This window comes from Ochotona curzoniae, unplaced genomic scaffold, assembly GCF_017591425.1.
Source record: "Ochotona curzoniae isolate NIBS_2020 unplaced genomic scaffold, NIBS_Ocur_1.0 contig_2699, whole genome shotgun sequence".
In the NCBI taxonomy this organism is placed as follows: domain Eukaryota; kingdom Metazoa; phylum Chordata; class Mammalia; order Lagomorpha; family Ochotonidae; genus Ochotona; species Ochotona curzoniae.
Window position 1 is genome coordinate 5,444,943 of NW_024465561.1, and position 14,078 is coordinate 5,459,020.

The 14,078-nt window shown below is 54.1% G+C and overlaps 1 protein-coding gene across 1 annotated transcript; it reads left to right on the forward strand.

Moving 5' to 3' along the window:
* The first annotated feature begins 1,035 nt into the window (after positions 1-1,035).
* On the forward strand, positions 1,036-5,224 carry SBSN (suprabasin). The gene is made up of 5 exons (XM_040976551.1): positions 1,036-1,466; positions 2,853-3,102; positions 4,222-4,352; positions 4,444-4,488; positions 5,201-5,224. Exons 1-5 carry the CDS (start codon positions 1,101-1,103, stop codon positions 5,222-5,224), a joined length of 816 nt encoding a protein of 271 aa, XP_040832485.1. The 5' UTR covers positions 1,036-1,100.
* The last annotated feature ends 8,854 nt before the right edge of the window (positions 5,225-14,078 follow it).

Here is a 14,078-nt window from a genome sequence, read left to right on the forward strand (position 1 = left end):
GATGCCCCAGGTCTTCAGCCCCTCCCAGTGGCTGCCTCAACCGGCTTTTCAGGAGACACTGCGTCCCATCCCAGCTCATGACAATCAGCCCCCTGCCCTTGCCCAAGGGCTGGGAGGCAGGAGAGCTGGTGGCCACAATGAGAATGTGGTCGTGTCTCGACAGTCTGCATCCCTTCTCCAGGGATCCTTTTGCTGCTGGAGGGGCTCAGGAACGCTCCCCTGCAGCACCCATGGGGACTTGGGCTCTAGCATGGGATCTCTCCCTTTGGCTTCTTCTGGTCCATCCATGTGTCACATCTGTGTTGACTGAACCCCAAGCAGTGCTGGCAAGCTGAGGCCACAGTAGTGAGCAGCACAGACCAAGGCCCTGGCCTCGGGAACATTACCATGTGGTAGATGAGACAATAAAAGCTGCAGGTGACTGTGGCTCACAGTAACTGCTGCAAAAAAACAAGGAAGACACTGCAGAGTGTAGGTGGGAGAGCAAGCTGTGATGGGAGGTGGCCGGCATAAGGGGTTTGGGAGAAGGTGGCATCAGGGTTAAGCCAGCAGCATGAAAGCCTGGGTTCTGAATTGCAGGTGGAGAAGGGTGAGTGCAAAGGTCATGAGGCAGGGGTCAGTCTGATGTGCTAAGGCACAGGGAGGCTGCCTGGGCAGCTGGGCAAGCGAGGAGTGGAGGGTCTGCAAGATCAGGGTCTGATGACTGTCCCACCCTCGCCCTGAATCTTGCTGCAGGTGAGACTGGATGTGCAGCTCACTGAGAGGAGTGATAGTGTCCAGGGCTGTCCCAGAGATGGAGTATGGCTGAAATGGGCTGGAAAGGAGAGGTCTGGGGAGTGTGTGGCTGCAGGGACAGACCCTGTCCGCTGGGGTGGAGGGAGCAAGGCGCAGAGGTGCTGGGGCTCCTCACCTCTCGTGACTCACCTCCACCTCTTCCTTGCTCAATCCCAAATCTGCCTGGGAAATACCTCCTTCACTTAGGACCAAGTTGGCTTCCCAGGAGTGCCTGAGTCATGAGGGGTGGGGCAAAGGTGGGAGAGGATAAGTAGCTGCCAGCCTTGCCCAGCTGCTCTCTGCATCCTCCCCACCTCCCCAGCAAAATGCGTCTTGCCCGTGTGCTCGGCTCCTGCTTCCTGCTCCTGCTTCTGGGAGCCTTGCCTGGATGGGCAGCCAGCGATGACCCCCTTGAGAAGGTCCTTGAAGGGATCAACCGAGGGCTGAGCAATGCAGAGAGAGAGGTGGGCAAGGCCCTGGAAGGCATCAATAATGGAATCACGCAAGCCGGAAGGGAAGTGGAGAAGGTTTTTAATGGACTTAGCAGCATGGGGAACCAGGCCGTCAAGGAGGTGGACAAAGGCCTCAACAGCGGCTTGGACAAGGTAGCCCATGGGATCAACAGTGGCACCGGACAAGCAGGGAAGGAAGCAGAGAAGTTTGCCCACGGGGCCAACAACGCTGCTGGACAGGTTGGGAAGGAGGCAGACAAACTGATCCATCATGGGGTCAACCAGGCGGGAAATGAAGCAGGGAGGTTTGGCCAAGGGACCCATCATGTTGTGGGGCAGGCTGGGGATGAGTCTGGGAGGTTTGGCCAGGGGGCCCATCATGCCTTTGGTCAGCCTGGGAAGGAGGCAGAGAAGTTAGGGCAGGGTGCCCATCATGCCTTTGGTCAGCCTGGGAAGGAGGCAGAGAAGTTAGGGCAGGGTGCCCATCATGCCTTTGGTCAGGCCGGGAAGGAGGCAGAGAAACTGGGTCAGGGTGCCCATCATGCCTTTGGTCAGCCTGGGAAGGAGGCAGAGAAGTTAGGGCAGGGGGCTCATCATGCCTTTGGTCAGCCTGGGAAGGAGGCAGAGAAGTTAGGGCAGGGTGCCCATCATGCCTTTGGTCAGGCCGGGAAGGAGGCAGAGAAACTGGGTCAGGGTGCCCATCATGCCTTTGGTCAACCTGGGAAGGAGGCAGAGAAGTTAGGGCAGGGGGCTCACCATGCCTTTGGTCAGGCTGGGAAGGAGGCAGAGAAACTGGGTCAGGGTGCCCATCATGCCTTTGGTCAGCCTGGGAAGGAGGCAGAGAAGCTGGGTCAGGGTGCCCACCATGCCTTTGGTCAGGCCGGGAAGGAGGCAGAGAAGCTAGGTCAGGGTGCCCACCATGCCTTTGGTCAGGGTGGGGACGAAGCTGGGAGGTTTGGCCAGGGTGCTCACCATGCCTTTGGTCAGGCCGGGAAGGAGGCAGAGAAGCTGGGTCAGGGTGCCCACCATGCCTTTGGTCAGGCTGGGAAGGAGGCAGAGAAGCTAGGTCAGGGTGCCCACCATGCCTTTGGTCAGGCTGGAGATGAAGCCGGGAGGTTTGGTCAGGGTGCCCACCATGCCTTTGGTCAGGGTGGGGACGAAGCTGGGAGGTTTGGCCATGGTGCCCACCATGCTTTCGGTCAGGCTGGAAAGGAGGCAGAGAAGCTGGGCCAGGGAGGCCACCATGCCTTTGGTCAGGTAGGGAAGGAGACAGATAGGGTAGTCCAGGGGACCTATCATGGAGTTAACCAGGCCAGAACAGAGGGTCAGCAGTTTGGCCATGATGCTTATTATGCCGCAGGGCAGGCTGGGAAAGAGAGAGATGAACTTGTTCAAGGTTTTCATGCTGGGGCCAACCCGGCTGGGAGAGGACTGGAACATTTTGGCCAGGACCTTAGCCGTGGGGTTAATGAAGCCTGGCAGGAGACAGAGCGGTTTGGCCAGGGGGTTCACAATGCAGCAGGGCAGGTTGGGAGGGAGGCAGACAGAATAGGCCAAGGTATGCATCACCAGGCTGGGAAGGAGGCGGGGCAGCTTGGCCAGGGAGTTCACCATGCCGTTGAACAGGCCGGAAAGGAAGCAGACAAAGTGGTCCAAGGGGTCCACGATGGGGTCCAGCAGGCCGGGAAGGAGGCAGAGAAGCTTGGCCAAGGGGTCCAACATGCTGCTGGCCAGGCCGGAAAGGAGGCGCAGAAACTTGGCCATGGTGTCCAGCATGCTGCCGGCCAGGCCGAGAAGGAAGTGGACAGGTGGCAGCAGAATGTTCATAATGGGGCCAACCAAGCCAGCAAGGAGGCCAACCAGCTGCTGAATGTAGGTGAACAGGGGCGGGCACCAGGGAGGGGGTGGCATGGGGAGGGAGAGGGTACACCCCGGGAGCAGCCTCTGTGGGATGGAGGGACAACAGGCCGCTCTCTAGCCATTGTCCAAAGGAGCTGGTAGCGGCGGGCCGGTTGGGTGGATTAGGCTGTCTTGTCTGCCAAGCCCCACATCAAATTAGGGAGGGGCCCTGGGAGTTGTCCTACTAGCTAAGGGGGTGGGGCGGTACTTAAATATCTCCTGGAAATGGAGTGTGAACAGAAGGGGTGCTGAGCCAACCCTGAGCTATGGACAGCGGAAGACCACTCTGCAGATGAACTCTGATTAGTTTCATTTTCGTAGCAACCCTGAGGTAGTGCCAGTGAGGATGCTGGCTAAAGCCAAAGTCCTGTGGGCAGTGCCGAGTTTTGGCAAGCTGCAGGCCAGGGTTCTGTCTCGTCCTCTACACTGTCTGGAGTCATCTCACATGTTGTGTGGAAGGAACGTATATGGGAGGCCAGGCAGGCAGTACCCCTCACAGTACCACAGGCACCGAGGGAAGGGGGCCTGGGTAGTGTAAAGCAGACTCTCTTCTGCCCCAGTCACCTGAGGTGGGCCAGGAGTGGCACCACCATGAGGACTGGCCCAGGCCTTGAAGCTGCCAGGCAGGGAGCCAGGGAGGATTTGGGGGAGCTGGAGATGGGGGTGAGGAAGGGGCTCTGTGGAGAGGGCTCTGGGTTATGGAGGGCCCTGAGTGAAGGCCAGGAGAAGATGGCTGGTTTGGGACAGGCAGCCTGTGGGGTGGGCGCATCAGTGGGGAGGCACATACTGGGGGAGAATCATAGAGGGGATCAGATAAGTAGGGGATAGGGCTAGACTGTGAACCCCGGGTGCTTACTGTCACCTCACTCTCACCCCCAGCATTTATGGGGTCCTGGGTTCCCTCTCCAGGTAGGCTCTCTCTTCTTGTCTTTGCTTCACTACCATGAAGGGGAGCTCAGCAAAGCCATTGGCAGGAGGCTGACTTCCTTCCAGGCACTGCCCACAGAACTACCCTGGTGCCACAGCTACAGGGTTTCTTCCCAGTCAGTGCGGAGGCAGGCAGAGGACTAAGCCTGTGCCTGATTGCCACAGCCAGTCGCCCCAGAGGCCACCGGGGAGCAATGGGTGACAGTGGTGGTGACGACTCTGGGCTTCCATTCACAGGGCGGACAAGGCGGCTCTACCGGGCAGCACGCAGGGGGCGTAACCACTACAGTAGCATCTGGAGTAAGTCTGGGCATGGGGGTTTGAAGCTGCTTGGAGTTCCCTAAGGGTGGCAGGGGACAGAGGCTTCACTGACCTTGTCCTTGAATTCCAGGCCTCGGTCAACAGGCCCTTCATCAACTTTCCGGCGCTGTGGAGGGTGAGTGCCATGTCCCCCCTTCCACCGGTCCACCTCCCTGTCTGATCCCAGGCAGTTTTCCTGCAGGCAGGCTTGGCTCCCACACTGACCATCCCTCCTCTGTTCTTCTTCTTTGCTCTGTGCCTGGTTGTTGTCCAGGCCCATGGAGGCACACCCTGCTGGGCCCTGCTGCCCATGGGGGCCAATGCTGCAGCCATCCTCCTGTGGTGCTCAGCATGTGTCCTTATCCCTGTCCTCCAACTCCCAGGCCTTCTGGCTGTCCCGCCCCTCACCCCCAGACCTGTCAGCCCACTGTATCTACCTGTGCCTTGTGTCAGTGTGCTGGGGAGGAGACGCTTGTGTCTTTAAGGCTCCTGTTGATCCTGGCCCTCAGTCTGGGCCCCAAGTCAAAACCAAGTCCTGGCTCTTCGTTTTGCTTTGGGTGTGGGAGAAGAATAGCCCAGGTGCCATGGGGGTGGCAGAAGAACCTCTGAGGCCAAACAGATGAGGCTTGTCCGTTCTGATTCCTTCTGAGGCACCCCAGTGCCTGTGCATGGCAGGGCTGGCTCCCCATCCTTCCGGAACCCAGAGGTCACAGTCCTGAAAGCATTCCCCAGGCCAAGACTCCTGGGCCACAATAGTCAGTGTCCCTTTTGCTTCTCAGGCAACAGGTGGGTGGTGCAGGTCCCCTCCTGTTGCTCTGCACCCCACATTTGTTCCTTCTCTTTTCCAGAGCATCGCCGCCATCATGCCCTAAACAGACGTCCTGGCCTTGCCAAGCACGCGGGCACGCGGACGTTCCTGTTGCCCTGTCAGCTGGAATGACTGGCAGGAGCTTGGAATGGGTTGGGGGCAGATTTCTGGAGCCCCTTAAAGGGGCTGTTCTGAGACTTATGAATAAATGTGGTGCCCTGTTTCCCATCTCCCATTATGGTCCTCTGTTCTCCCTCTCTTTCCCTCTCTCTCTCCAGGGAGTGGGGAGGTTGTCTTTGTGCTTCTTGCCTCTCAGCTGGGGGAGATGGGAATCTGATACACCTGCTGGGCAGATGTCAGATCCATCAGCTCTCAGAGGGCAGTCAACAGAGACAAGCCATGCCCTGCTCACGTGCACAGTTCGTGCTTGGCACCCTGCAGGCTGTTGACAGGGACAGAGCGCCGGGAGGGCGGGGCGGGAGCATCCTCACCTGGGGTGCGGCACCAAGGGCCAACAATAGCCAGTTGTGCTTATTGCGCAACCCAGACCTGCTGGGTGCTTCCCAGGCGTGACATCATTGCCTATCACTCCCGTTTTACAGAGGAACACGCAGAGGCTTGCACAATGTAAGAAACACAGCCAAGGTCACACCATCAGAGGAGGGCTAGGACAGCCCATTCAGAAGAGAAAACTCTCCCGGTGGGCATGGGCAGGGGGTCAGCCAACAGGGAAGAGAGGAAAGAGATTGACGTGAGAGTGGGAGATTCTTCTGGAGAGCAGAAGAGGGGAGGCCCAGGAGGAAGACAAATGGCCCCCAGGAGTGGGGGACTCCTCACTGCAGGCAGCTGTGCAGACATGAGGGGACCTGATGTAGGGTCCCTGCAGCACTCAGAGCCCAGAGCACACATGACAACAGCCCTCAGGACTGCACAACCCCGTGGGCAAAGCTGTCCACACCCTGGAGCCAGCTAGGACTCCCACAGCCCGAAGGCTGATGCCCTCTTGTGGTCCCCAAGGTAAGAACGAACAAACTGAGGCTTGCCGGGCTGGGATACTCAGTGGAAGGCAGCCCTGGAGAAGGCACAGGTCTGCCCCCATGGGGTTTCCACAACCCTTGCCATGCATTCCAGGTAGGTGCCAGCAGGAACCCCCATTTCTTCTACACACACAGGGGGTGCACACACTGCTTCCAGCTCCCGGACTCCATCAACAGCTCCTGCTGTGGGGGAGTCTTAGCCTTCTGAGGAGTCAGGCCAGAAACAGACCCTGTAGTAACACCACCACAGCACACCAAGGAAAATTACATGACACAGCAGGGCCAGGAGGGACAGCGCTCCCAACAGAGGGGGCGTCCCCGATGCCTCGTGTTGGCTGTCTTCCTTTATCCTGTAACATATCGTCAGGTTAGCACGTGGGCCCCACCCCCTGCCTCACCCCCTTAAGATTCTACCAGGTACATCTGACTGTGTTTCTTGGCTCATGTGGCACCCATTCACCCAGCCATGTATCAGGATGTTTGTGGTGCGCTTCAGACTCTACAGGGGGCGACTGCTCCTTGCTTTCTGATTCACAGAACCGCATATCCACCCCTGAGCATCTGGAGGTCTGTGTCCCAGAGGAGCAGCCCCTACTTGTAACAATCTTACAATGGCTGCTTTTCAAAGCCAGTCATGAAGGGCAACATCCTGCAAAGTGGGAGCTTTCCCTGACTTCATCTGTACACACATGAGGGACCCCACAATGCTAAAGATGTGTGGGATGGTCACTCCTGGGAGGCTTCTGGAAAAGGAGGGCTCTGAGCTGGCTTTGCAGGATGCAGGAGGCACGGCCCTGTCCAGGCTGGAGGCCCTGTCTGCTGTCCACTCTGCTAGGACTGTCTTGTCTGTCTGTCTGTCTCTCTACCCAGGCTCACATCCGCCCTCCTTGACAACAGGTGGACCCTTGTCCTGGTCTCTCATGCCTTCTGATCCTCACGGTGCATGTGATAATGTGCAATCACATTTCAAATGGTGCATGCTTGATATCCATCTGCACCCAGGACTAAGAGGGTCAAGCTGTGAGATGCAGGCCAGGCACCAGTGGTAGCTGGCAGCAGCAACACCACTGGTGTGGGCCTTGGAAGAGGCATGGGCAAGAAACAGGCTGTTCTGCCCAAGGAGGCAGGAATGAGGGTTGGCAGCAGCTGAAGGGAAGGGCCCGTTCTCACTGGTGCTGATGACCAGGCAGAGGAGTTTAGGAGCCACTGTCTGAGCCATCTTTTACTGGCCTGGGTTGAGCACACACACAGACATGATTCACTCTGGCCTCAAAACCACCCAGGAAGCAGGGATGTGAGGAAGATGAGGCTCCTGGAAGGTCAGCATTGCCCGAAGTCACCCAGGAGTAGGTGGCACAGGGCAGGGCTCCATCGTGGGAGCATATCCTGGCTGGCGGTCCCCAAGAGTGAGACAACAGACGCCCCTCTTGGCCAAGTACTCTTTGCAAAGACGTTTCCGTACATGGTCCCTCTAGGATGTGTGTGCATGTGTGTATGTCTGTGAGTGCGATGGAGAAACAACTGCCAAGAAAGCACACGCCCTAGCACTGCCAGGAGTACACTGGGGTCCTTCTGTGTGCCAGGTGCCTTTCTAACTCCTCAGGGCACTGTTCTAGATAAGCCTGCTCCAGCATGGACATCACTGGTTGTGTGAGCCTGCATGGGCTGGCTCAAGCCTGGGACCACCCCCGCCCCAACGCACACAAGGGGGCGGAGACATAGCCAAGGCCTCATGTGCCCATTGTCCAGCTTTTCTTCTCCCCTCCCTCACCTCTGTCATCTCTAACCTTCCAGTGTCTGCTCCCCCGGAGGAGCCATGTTAGCACCTGCATCAGTGCAAGGACCTCGGTCGGATCCACCCCACTCAGTCCTCACAATGGTCTGCAAGGCCACCATATCAGACCCCTTTACCTTAACCTCATCTCACTTCCTCCTCCCACCAAATGGTCCTCCACAGCAGGCTGCTGCCTCAGGAGGTGCCTTTGCCCTGTCCCTCCCCATGCTTGGAATACTCTGCCCCCAGAAATCACCACGACTTGCTATCTCACCTCCTTCACCTCTTAGCTCCCAGGGCACACCCCAAAGAGCCCTTTCCTTACTACCCTATTTTCTTCTTTTCCTTATCTTATATATACTTATATATACTTAATAAGTACTGCATTTCCAAGTGGTGGTGGTTTTTGTTAACACAGGGTTAAAATTTATTTTTTTTTTCATTCTTTATCAGCATTTTGAGGGCTGGCAAAGCAGTGCAGAGTGCTGGAGTTCAGCTCCAGCCAAGTTTGGAACTCGGGAAGGGTGCGTAGAGCAGGCGTAAAGAGAAAAGAAATGAACCACTACGATTTCATGATCATAATGGGCCATGGGGACAGCAGAGACAGAGACAGCATGAATTGTAAAAGGCCCCTTTGCAACACGTTATCAGCAACATCAGCTTCCAAGCTCACACTGATAGTAAAAACCAACTCCGCAGTGGCAGCCAATGCCTCGACAGACTACAGAATTCTCAGTGGCCTGGTCCGGTGTCCATGCAAAGGGAGGTGGGACCATCTTCAGGCAGTTGCAAAGACATCTGCCGGGCCCTGCCATGCAGCAAGATATTCCTTGCGGCCGTGCCTGCAATGAAACAGTTCTCTTCATTCCTTGATGTTCTCCATACCCACTGCACAGATTCCAACAGCAGAGGGTTAAGCTGCCAGCTGAAATGCTAGTATCTCAAGTTTAAGTCTAAATGCTCCACTTCCAATCCTGTTCCCTGCTAATGCACTTGGGAAAGCAGGTGAAGATGACCCCAAGTACTTGGGCCCCTACCATCCAGATAGGATACCCTGATGGAACTCTAAGCGCCCCCCTCTGTTCTGGTCTAGCATTACCTATTGCAGCCATTTGGGGAGTGAACCAGTGGCTGAAAGATCTCTTTCTCTCCCTGTCTTTCTTTCTCTCTATCATTCTGCCTTTCAAATAAAATAAAATGATTTTTAAAATCATTACCACTTGGGGGTTAGTGTTGTGATGTAGTGGGTAAAGCTACCACCTGGGAAACCAGCATCTCACCTGGGCTCTAGTTCATATCTGGGCAGCTCCACTTCCCATCCAGCTCCCTGCTTGTGGCCTGGGAAAACAGTGGAGGACGGCCCAGGGTCTTGGGACCCTGCACCTGCATGGGAGACCCGGAAGAAGCTCCTGGCTTCTGCTGGCCAAGTTTATAGCCATTGAGGCCGTTCAGATCAGCAGAGAGAAAATCTTTGTCTCTCCCCCTCTCTCTCTCTGTAACTTTGCTTTTCAAACAAGTAAATATGAAAAACTAAACAACAACAAAAACAACACAACAATGGAAGTCTTTATAAAGTATTTTTTAAAAAAAAACTATGGTCATCGTTTTCAGGGTGTTTACAGAGAGCACCCTCCCGTTGGAGCAGACTCCCTGGCAGTGCTGTGAGTCAGCACTCACACTGACTGCTTTTCCTGCTAAGGGAGAAATCAGAGTAACAGGATCATTTGTGAGTTACACAAACTTGGCAACATACAGAATGACTCTAAGGGATCGCAATCAGGAGCTCCTGCTATAGACGAGCGGTGTAAGAATGGTGGGAGAAAGAGAACAGGGCCTCTATGCGTTGCTTCAGACGGAGAAGTGAGAGCAGGTCGGCTGTCACTCGGTTGGATGCAGAAGTCCTAAGCATGATGACAAGCGACACTTTACCCCTGTGGGTGGTTTAGATCTGAACCAAGCAGCTAATCTCACTGTAATTATACCTGAGAAACCTTCTTCTTCTTCTTTTTTTTTTTTTGAAGTGTAGCCAGTTTCAAAACTCACTTCCTTATGAACAAGTTTGTTTCACGCAAAGGAAAGGCTCCTGAGAGGCAATTTTTTTTTCACACTTGGAAATTGTATGTTACTGTCAGGTCAGTTCTGCTAGACGGGACACTGATGGGACAAAGACGGGACAAAGACCAAGAAAACCACGGCTGCCTGACTAAGGTCTGACTGCCAATGCTGTCTTCGGTTTGGTATTAACGACTGCACTTGCCAAACCCCTTCAGCCTTCAGTTCTCTGCTGTCACACCGTGTAGTTGACTCAGCCAACATTTCCTGCTCTGAACTCTGCTCCACCAAGCATTTATCACTTTACGGTACTGTCTTATTGCCCTTGATAGATTTCAAGCCCAGGAACACGCGCGCACACACACACACACACACACACACACACACACACACACACGCGCGCGCGTGCTTTATCCCTCTCATTGTTTGGCATAGGAAACTCAAAAACTTGGCTGAAGGGCCTGGCGCAATGCCTTAATTGGCTAATCCTTCCGTTGACAAGTGTTAGGATCCGATATGGGCACTGCTTCATGTCCTGGATGCCTCACTTCTCATCAAGCTCCCTGTATGTGACTTAGGAAGGCAGCAAAGGATGGTCCAGAGCCTTGGGACCCTGTGCCTGAGTGGGAGACCTGCAAGAAGCTCCTGGCTCCTGGCTTCAGATCAGCTCAGCTCTGGCCATTGTGGCCATTTCTACCAGCAGGTGGAAGAATTTTCTCTCTGTTTCTCCTTTTCTCTGCAAATCTGCCTTTCCAATAATAATAATAAAAAAGAACCAAGCAAACAAATAAATAAATAACTGGGCTGAAGAACTCATTCCAGGAAAAGTCTATCTTAAAGATCCTTATAATGAGGGCCCAGTGCAACAGCCTAGTGGCTACAGTCCTCACCTTGCATGCGCCAGGATCCTATGTGGGCGCCATTTCTTGTCCCAACTGCTCCACTTCCCAACCAGCTCGCTGCTTGTTGCCTGGAAAGGCAGCCGAGGATGGCCCAAAGCCTTGGGATCCTGCACCTGCGTGGGAGACGAGAAGAAGCTCCTGGCTCCTGGCTTCAGAGTGGCTCAGTTCTGGCCATTGTGGCCAGTTGGGGAGTGAACCAGCTGATGGAAGATCTTTGTTTCTCCTCTCTGGAAATCTGACTTTTCAATTAAAAAAAAATCTTAAAAAAATCCTTAGAATGAGCTAATTTGGTCTGCATTTTTGTATACTTGGTGTCTTTTAGCTAGGGACAACTTGATGTATACACAGCATGTGTTATATACTCCCCAGGGAAAGTTATCTACCACGGTCTACACCATACACTCGCATATACTGTACACGAACTAACCACTTCAGGGCTCAGGAGATCCAGCAATTATAAGATGATATTTAGCTTCTATGCTGTTGACAACTTCAATTGCAGCCGAAGAGCTAGAACAAAGCATTATAATTAGAATCCAGAGACAGAACTCACGTCATCCTGCTGTGCCAAGACAGAGCCCCCAGCGGAGTGACTCAGCCACCGGATTTCTCCCATTGGTTCCCCACTCTTTAGTAATAACATTTTTACTGAAAGAAAAAGACTCTTAAAAGATTAATTTATTTTTATTGGAAAGATTTACAGAGAGGAGAGTTAGGGAGGAAGATCTTGCACCTGCTGCTTCACTCCCCAACTGGCCACAATGACCAGAGCTGAGCTGGTCTGAAGCCAGGAGCCTGGAGCTTCTTCCAGATCTCCCATGTGGGTGCAGGATCCTTGACTACTTTGGGCTGTCCTCGACTGCTTTCCCAGGCCACAAGCAGGGAGCTGGATGGGAAGCGGAGCTGCCAGTACACAAACTGGAGCCACATGGGATCCTGGTGCATGCAAAGTGAGGACTGTAGCCACTAGGCTATTACACTGGGCCTGAAAGGAAATAGTTTAAAATAGGCAAGATTTAGAAGGTGCCAACTCCAGTCATTAACAGATAGCTCTACAACTTTTCCTAAGAATTTCCCTCCTGTGGAGTTGGTTGTTGTGAAGATTTCTTCTATTTATTGAATGACAGAATTAGCGAGAGGGTCAACGATCTGCTGGTTCACTTCTCAAATGGTGGCAGAGCAGCTGGGATTTGAACTGGCACTCTCTCATGGAATGCTGATGTTGTGAGCTGTGGTTTAGCCTATTGTGCCATGTTGCCACTCCTCTCTATCATTCCCTCCAAGGAGCCTTTTGGGCTCAGATGGAGCAGACTGCAGAGGCCCAGTGGCAACCTAGGTAGGTTCCCAGTGTGTGTAGTAAAAGCTTATCACAGGCCTGGCACGGTATCCTAGTGGCTGCAGTCCTCGTCTTGCATATGCCGGGTTCACATATGGGGACCAGTTCGTGTCCTGGCTGCTCCACTTCCCATCCAACTCCCTGCTTGTGGCCTGTCTTTGAAGATAATTGCGCAAAGATTGGAGATGGTACGCAGTTTGTCATTTCCTTTATTTTCTTAAAATTATTTATTTGAAAGGCAAAGTTACTTAGATTAAAAGAGAAGGAGATCTTCCATCCACTGGTCCACTCCCCAAACATTTGCAATGGCCAGGGCTAGGCCAGGTTGAAACTGGGAGCCCAGAATGCCACCCAGATCTCCCATAGGAGTGCCAAAGGCACAACCACTCATGCCATCTCCTGTTGGACCATGCTGGGGGTGCTGGTCTCACTCTGGCCATCTCATTTCAACACTTTTTCTGCCTTTTCTCCTCCCTTCCTTGGCCCTCTGTATTTTCCCTCCCAGTGCTCGTTACCACTTGACACACTTGTGGGATCCCCAGGAGACCGTAAGGGTCCTGTGCTGTGCTCTGTCCCCGGTGCCTGGAACAGATGCTGCACAGAGGAACATGGAGGGCTTCTTTGTTGGGTGAGTGAAGTCGTGGGTAAGACAGGAAGGCAGACCTTGGGCCTTGGACAGGACGTGGTAGCTCCTGAGTGGTCGCTGTTACCAGGGACAGGAGCAAGAGTGGCAGCTGACATCGGAGGAATAGCTGCTGGGAGTCAGCTGCAGTAGGATCATATTTTGATAGCTTTGTTTGTCCTGTGTCTGGTGTTCAATCACCCTGGGCCTCATCACCCCATCTGGCAAGTGGGAATCATATGGACCTCTTGAAGTTACAGCGAGGATTAAAGGAAGCTGTGTAAGAGAAAGCCTCCAGCATTCTAGTCCATTCACAACAGCTAAGTGGAGACCCCACATGAGCCTGCAACCCTCTCAAAATGAGCTTTGGGCCATCCTCCACTGCTTTCCCAGGCCACAAGCAGGGAAAGCATAGGAGGGAAGTGGAGCAGTCAGGATATGAACCAGTGTCCATCTGGAATCCCAGTGCATCTAAGGTGAGGATTTAGCCACTGAGCCATTATGCAAGGCCCAAAGTATCCTCTTAGAACACAAAGTAAGCCAGCTTATTTTTAAAATAAATAAATATTTATTTATTTATTTACTTACTTAGAGTTTGAAAGTGAGTGTTAAAGACGCCAACGCTGATTCACTCCCTACGTGGCTGCAACAGCCAGGGCTGGGCCAGGCTGAAACTAGGAAGAGGAGTTCCATTCAGGTCTCCGACTAAGTACAGAGGCCCAAGTACTTGAGTTGTCTTCCACTGCTCTCCCAGGCACATCAGCAAGGAGCTGGGTTAAAAGTGGGGCAACTGGGACAAGAACCGGCACCAAGGTATGACAGCAGGCACCGCAGGCGGTGGCTTAACCCATGCTGCCACAACACAGAGAGGTTAGAGACAGAGAAGGGACAAGCTGGAGGTGAAGGCTGAGGAGGGGGCTTGGGAGGCAGTCTTGAGTCACGGACCTCTTTGCTCTGGGCCCCTGCTCTGCCCCATGACCCAATTCTAGGGGAGCAAGCTCAGGGACTCAGATTTCCATCACCAATCCTGGGGGCCCCAGATGTGCTCCTGTACCTCTCTCTTCACACACAGCCCCAAGAGGAACAACCCAGAACCAGAGAACAAAGCAGGGGCAGGCCTGAGGTGCTGCAGGGGCAGAAGGCCTGGGAGCTGGGGGTCACAGAGCAACAAGGGGCTAGCCTTGGCTCTGGGCTC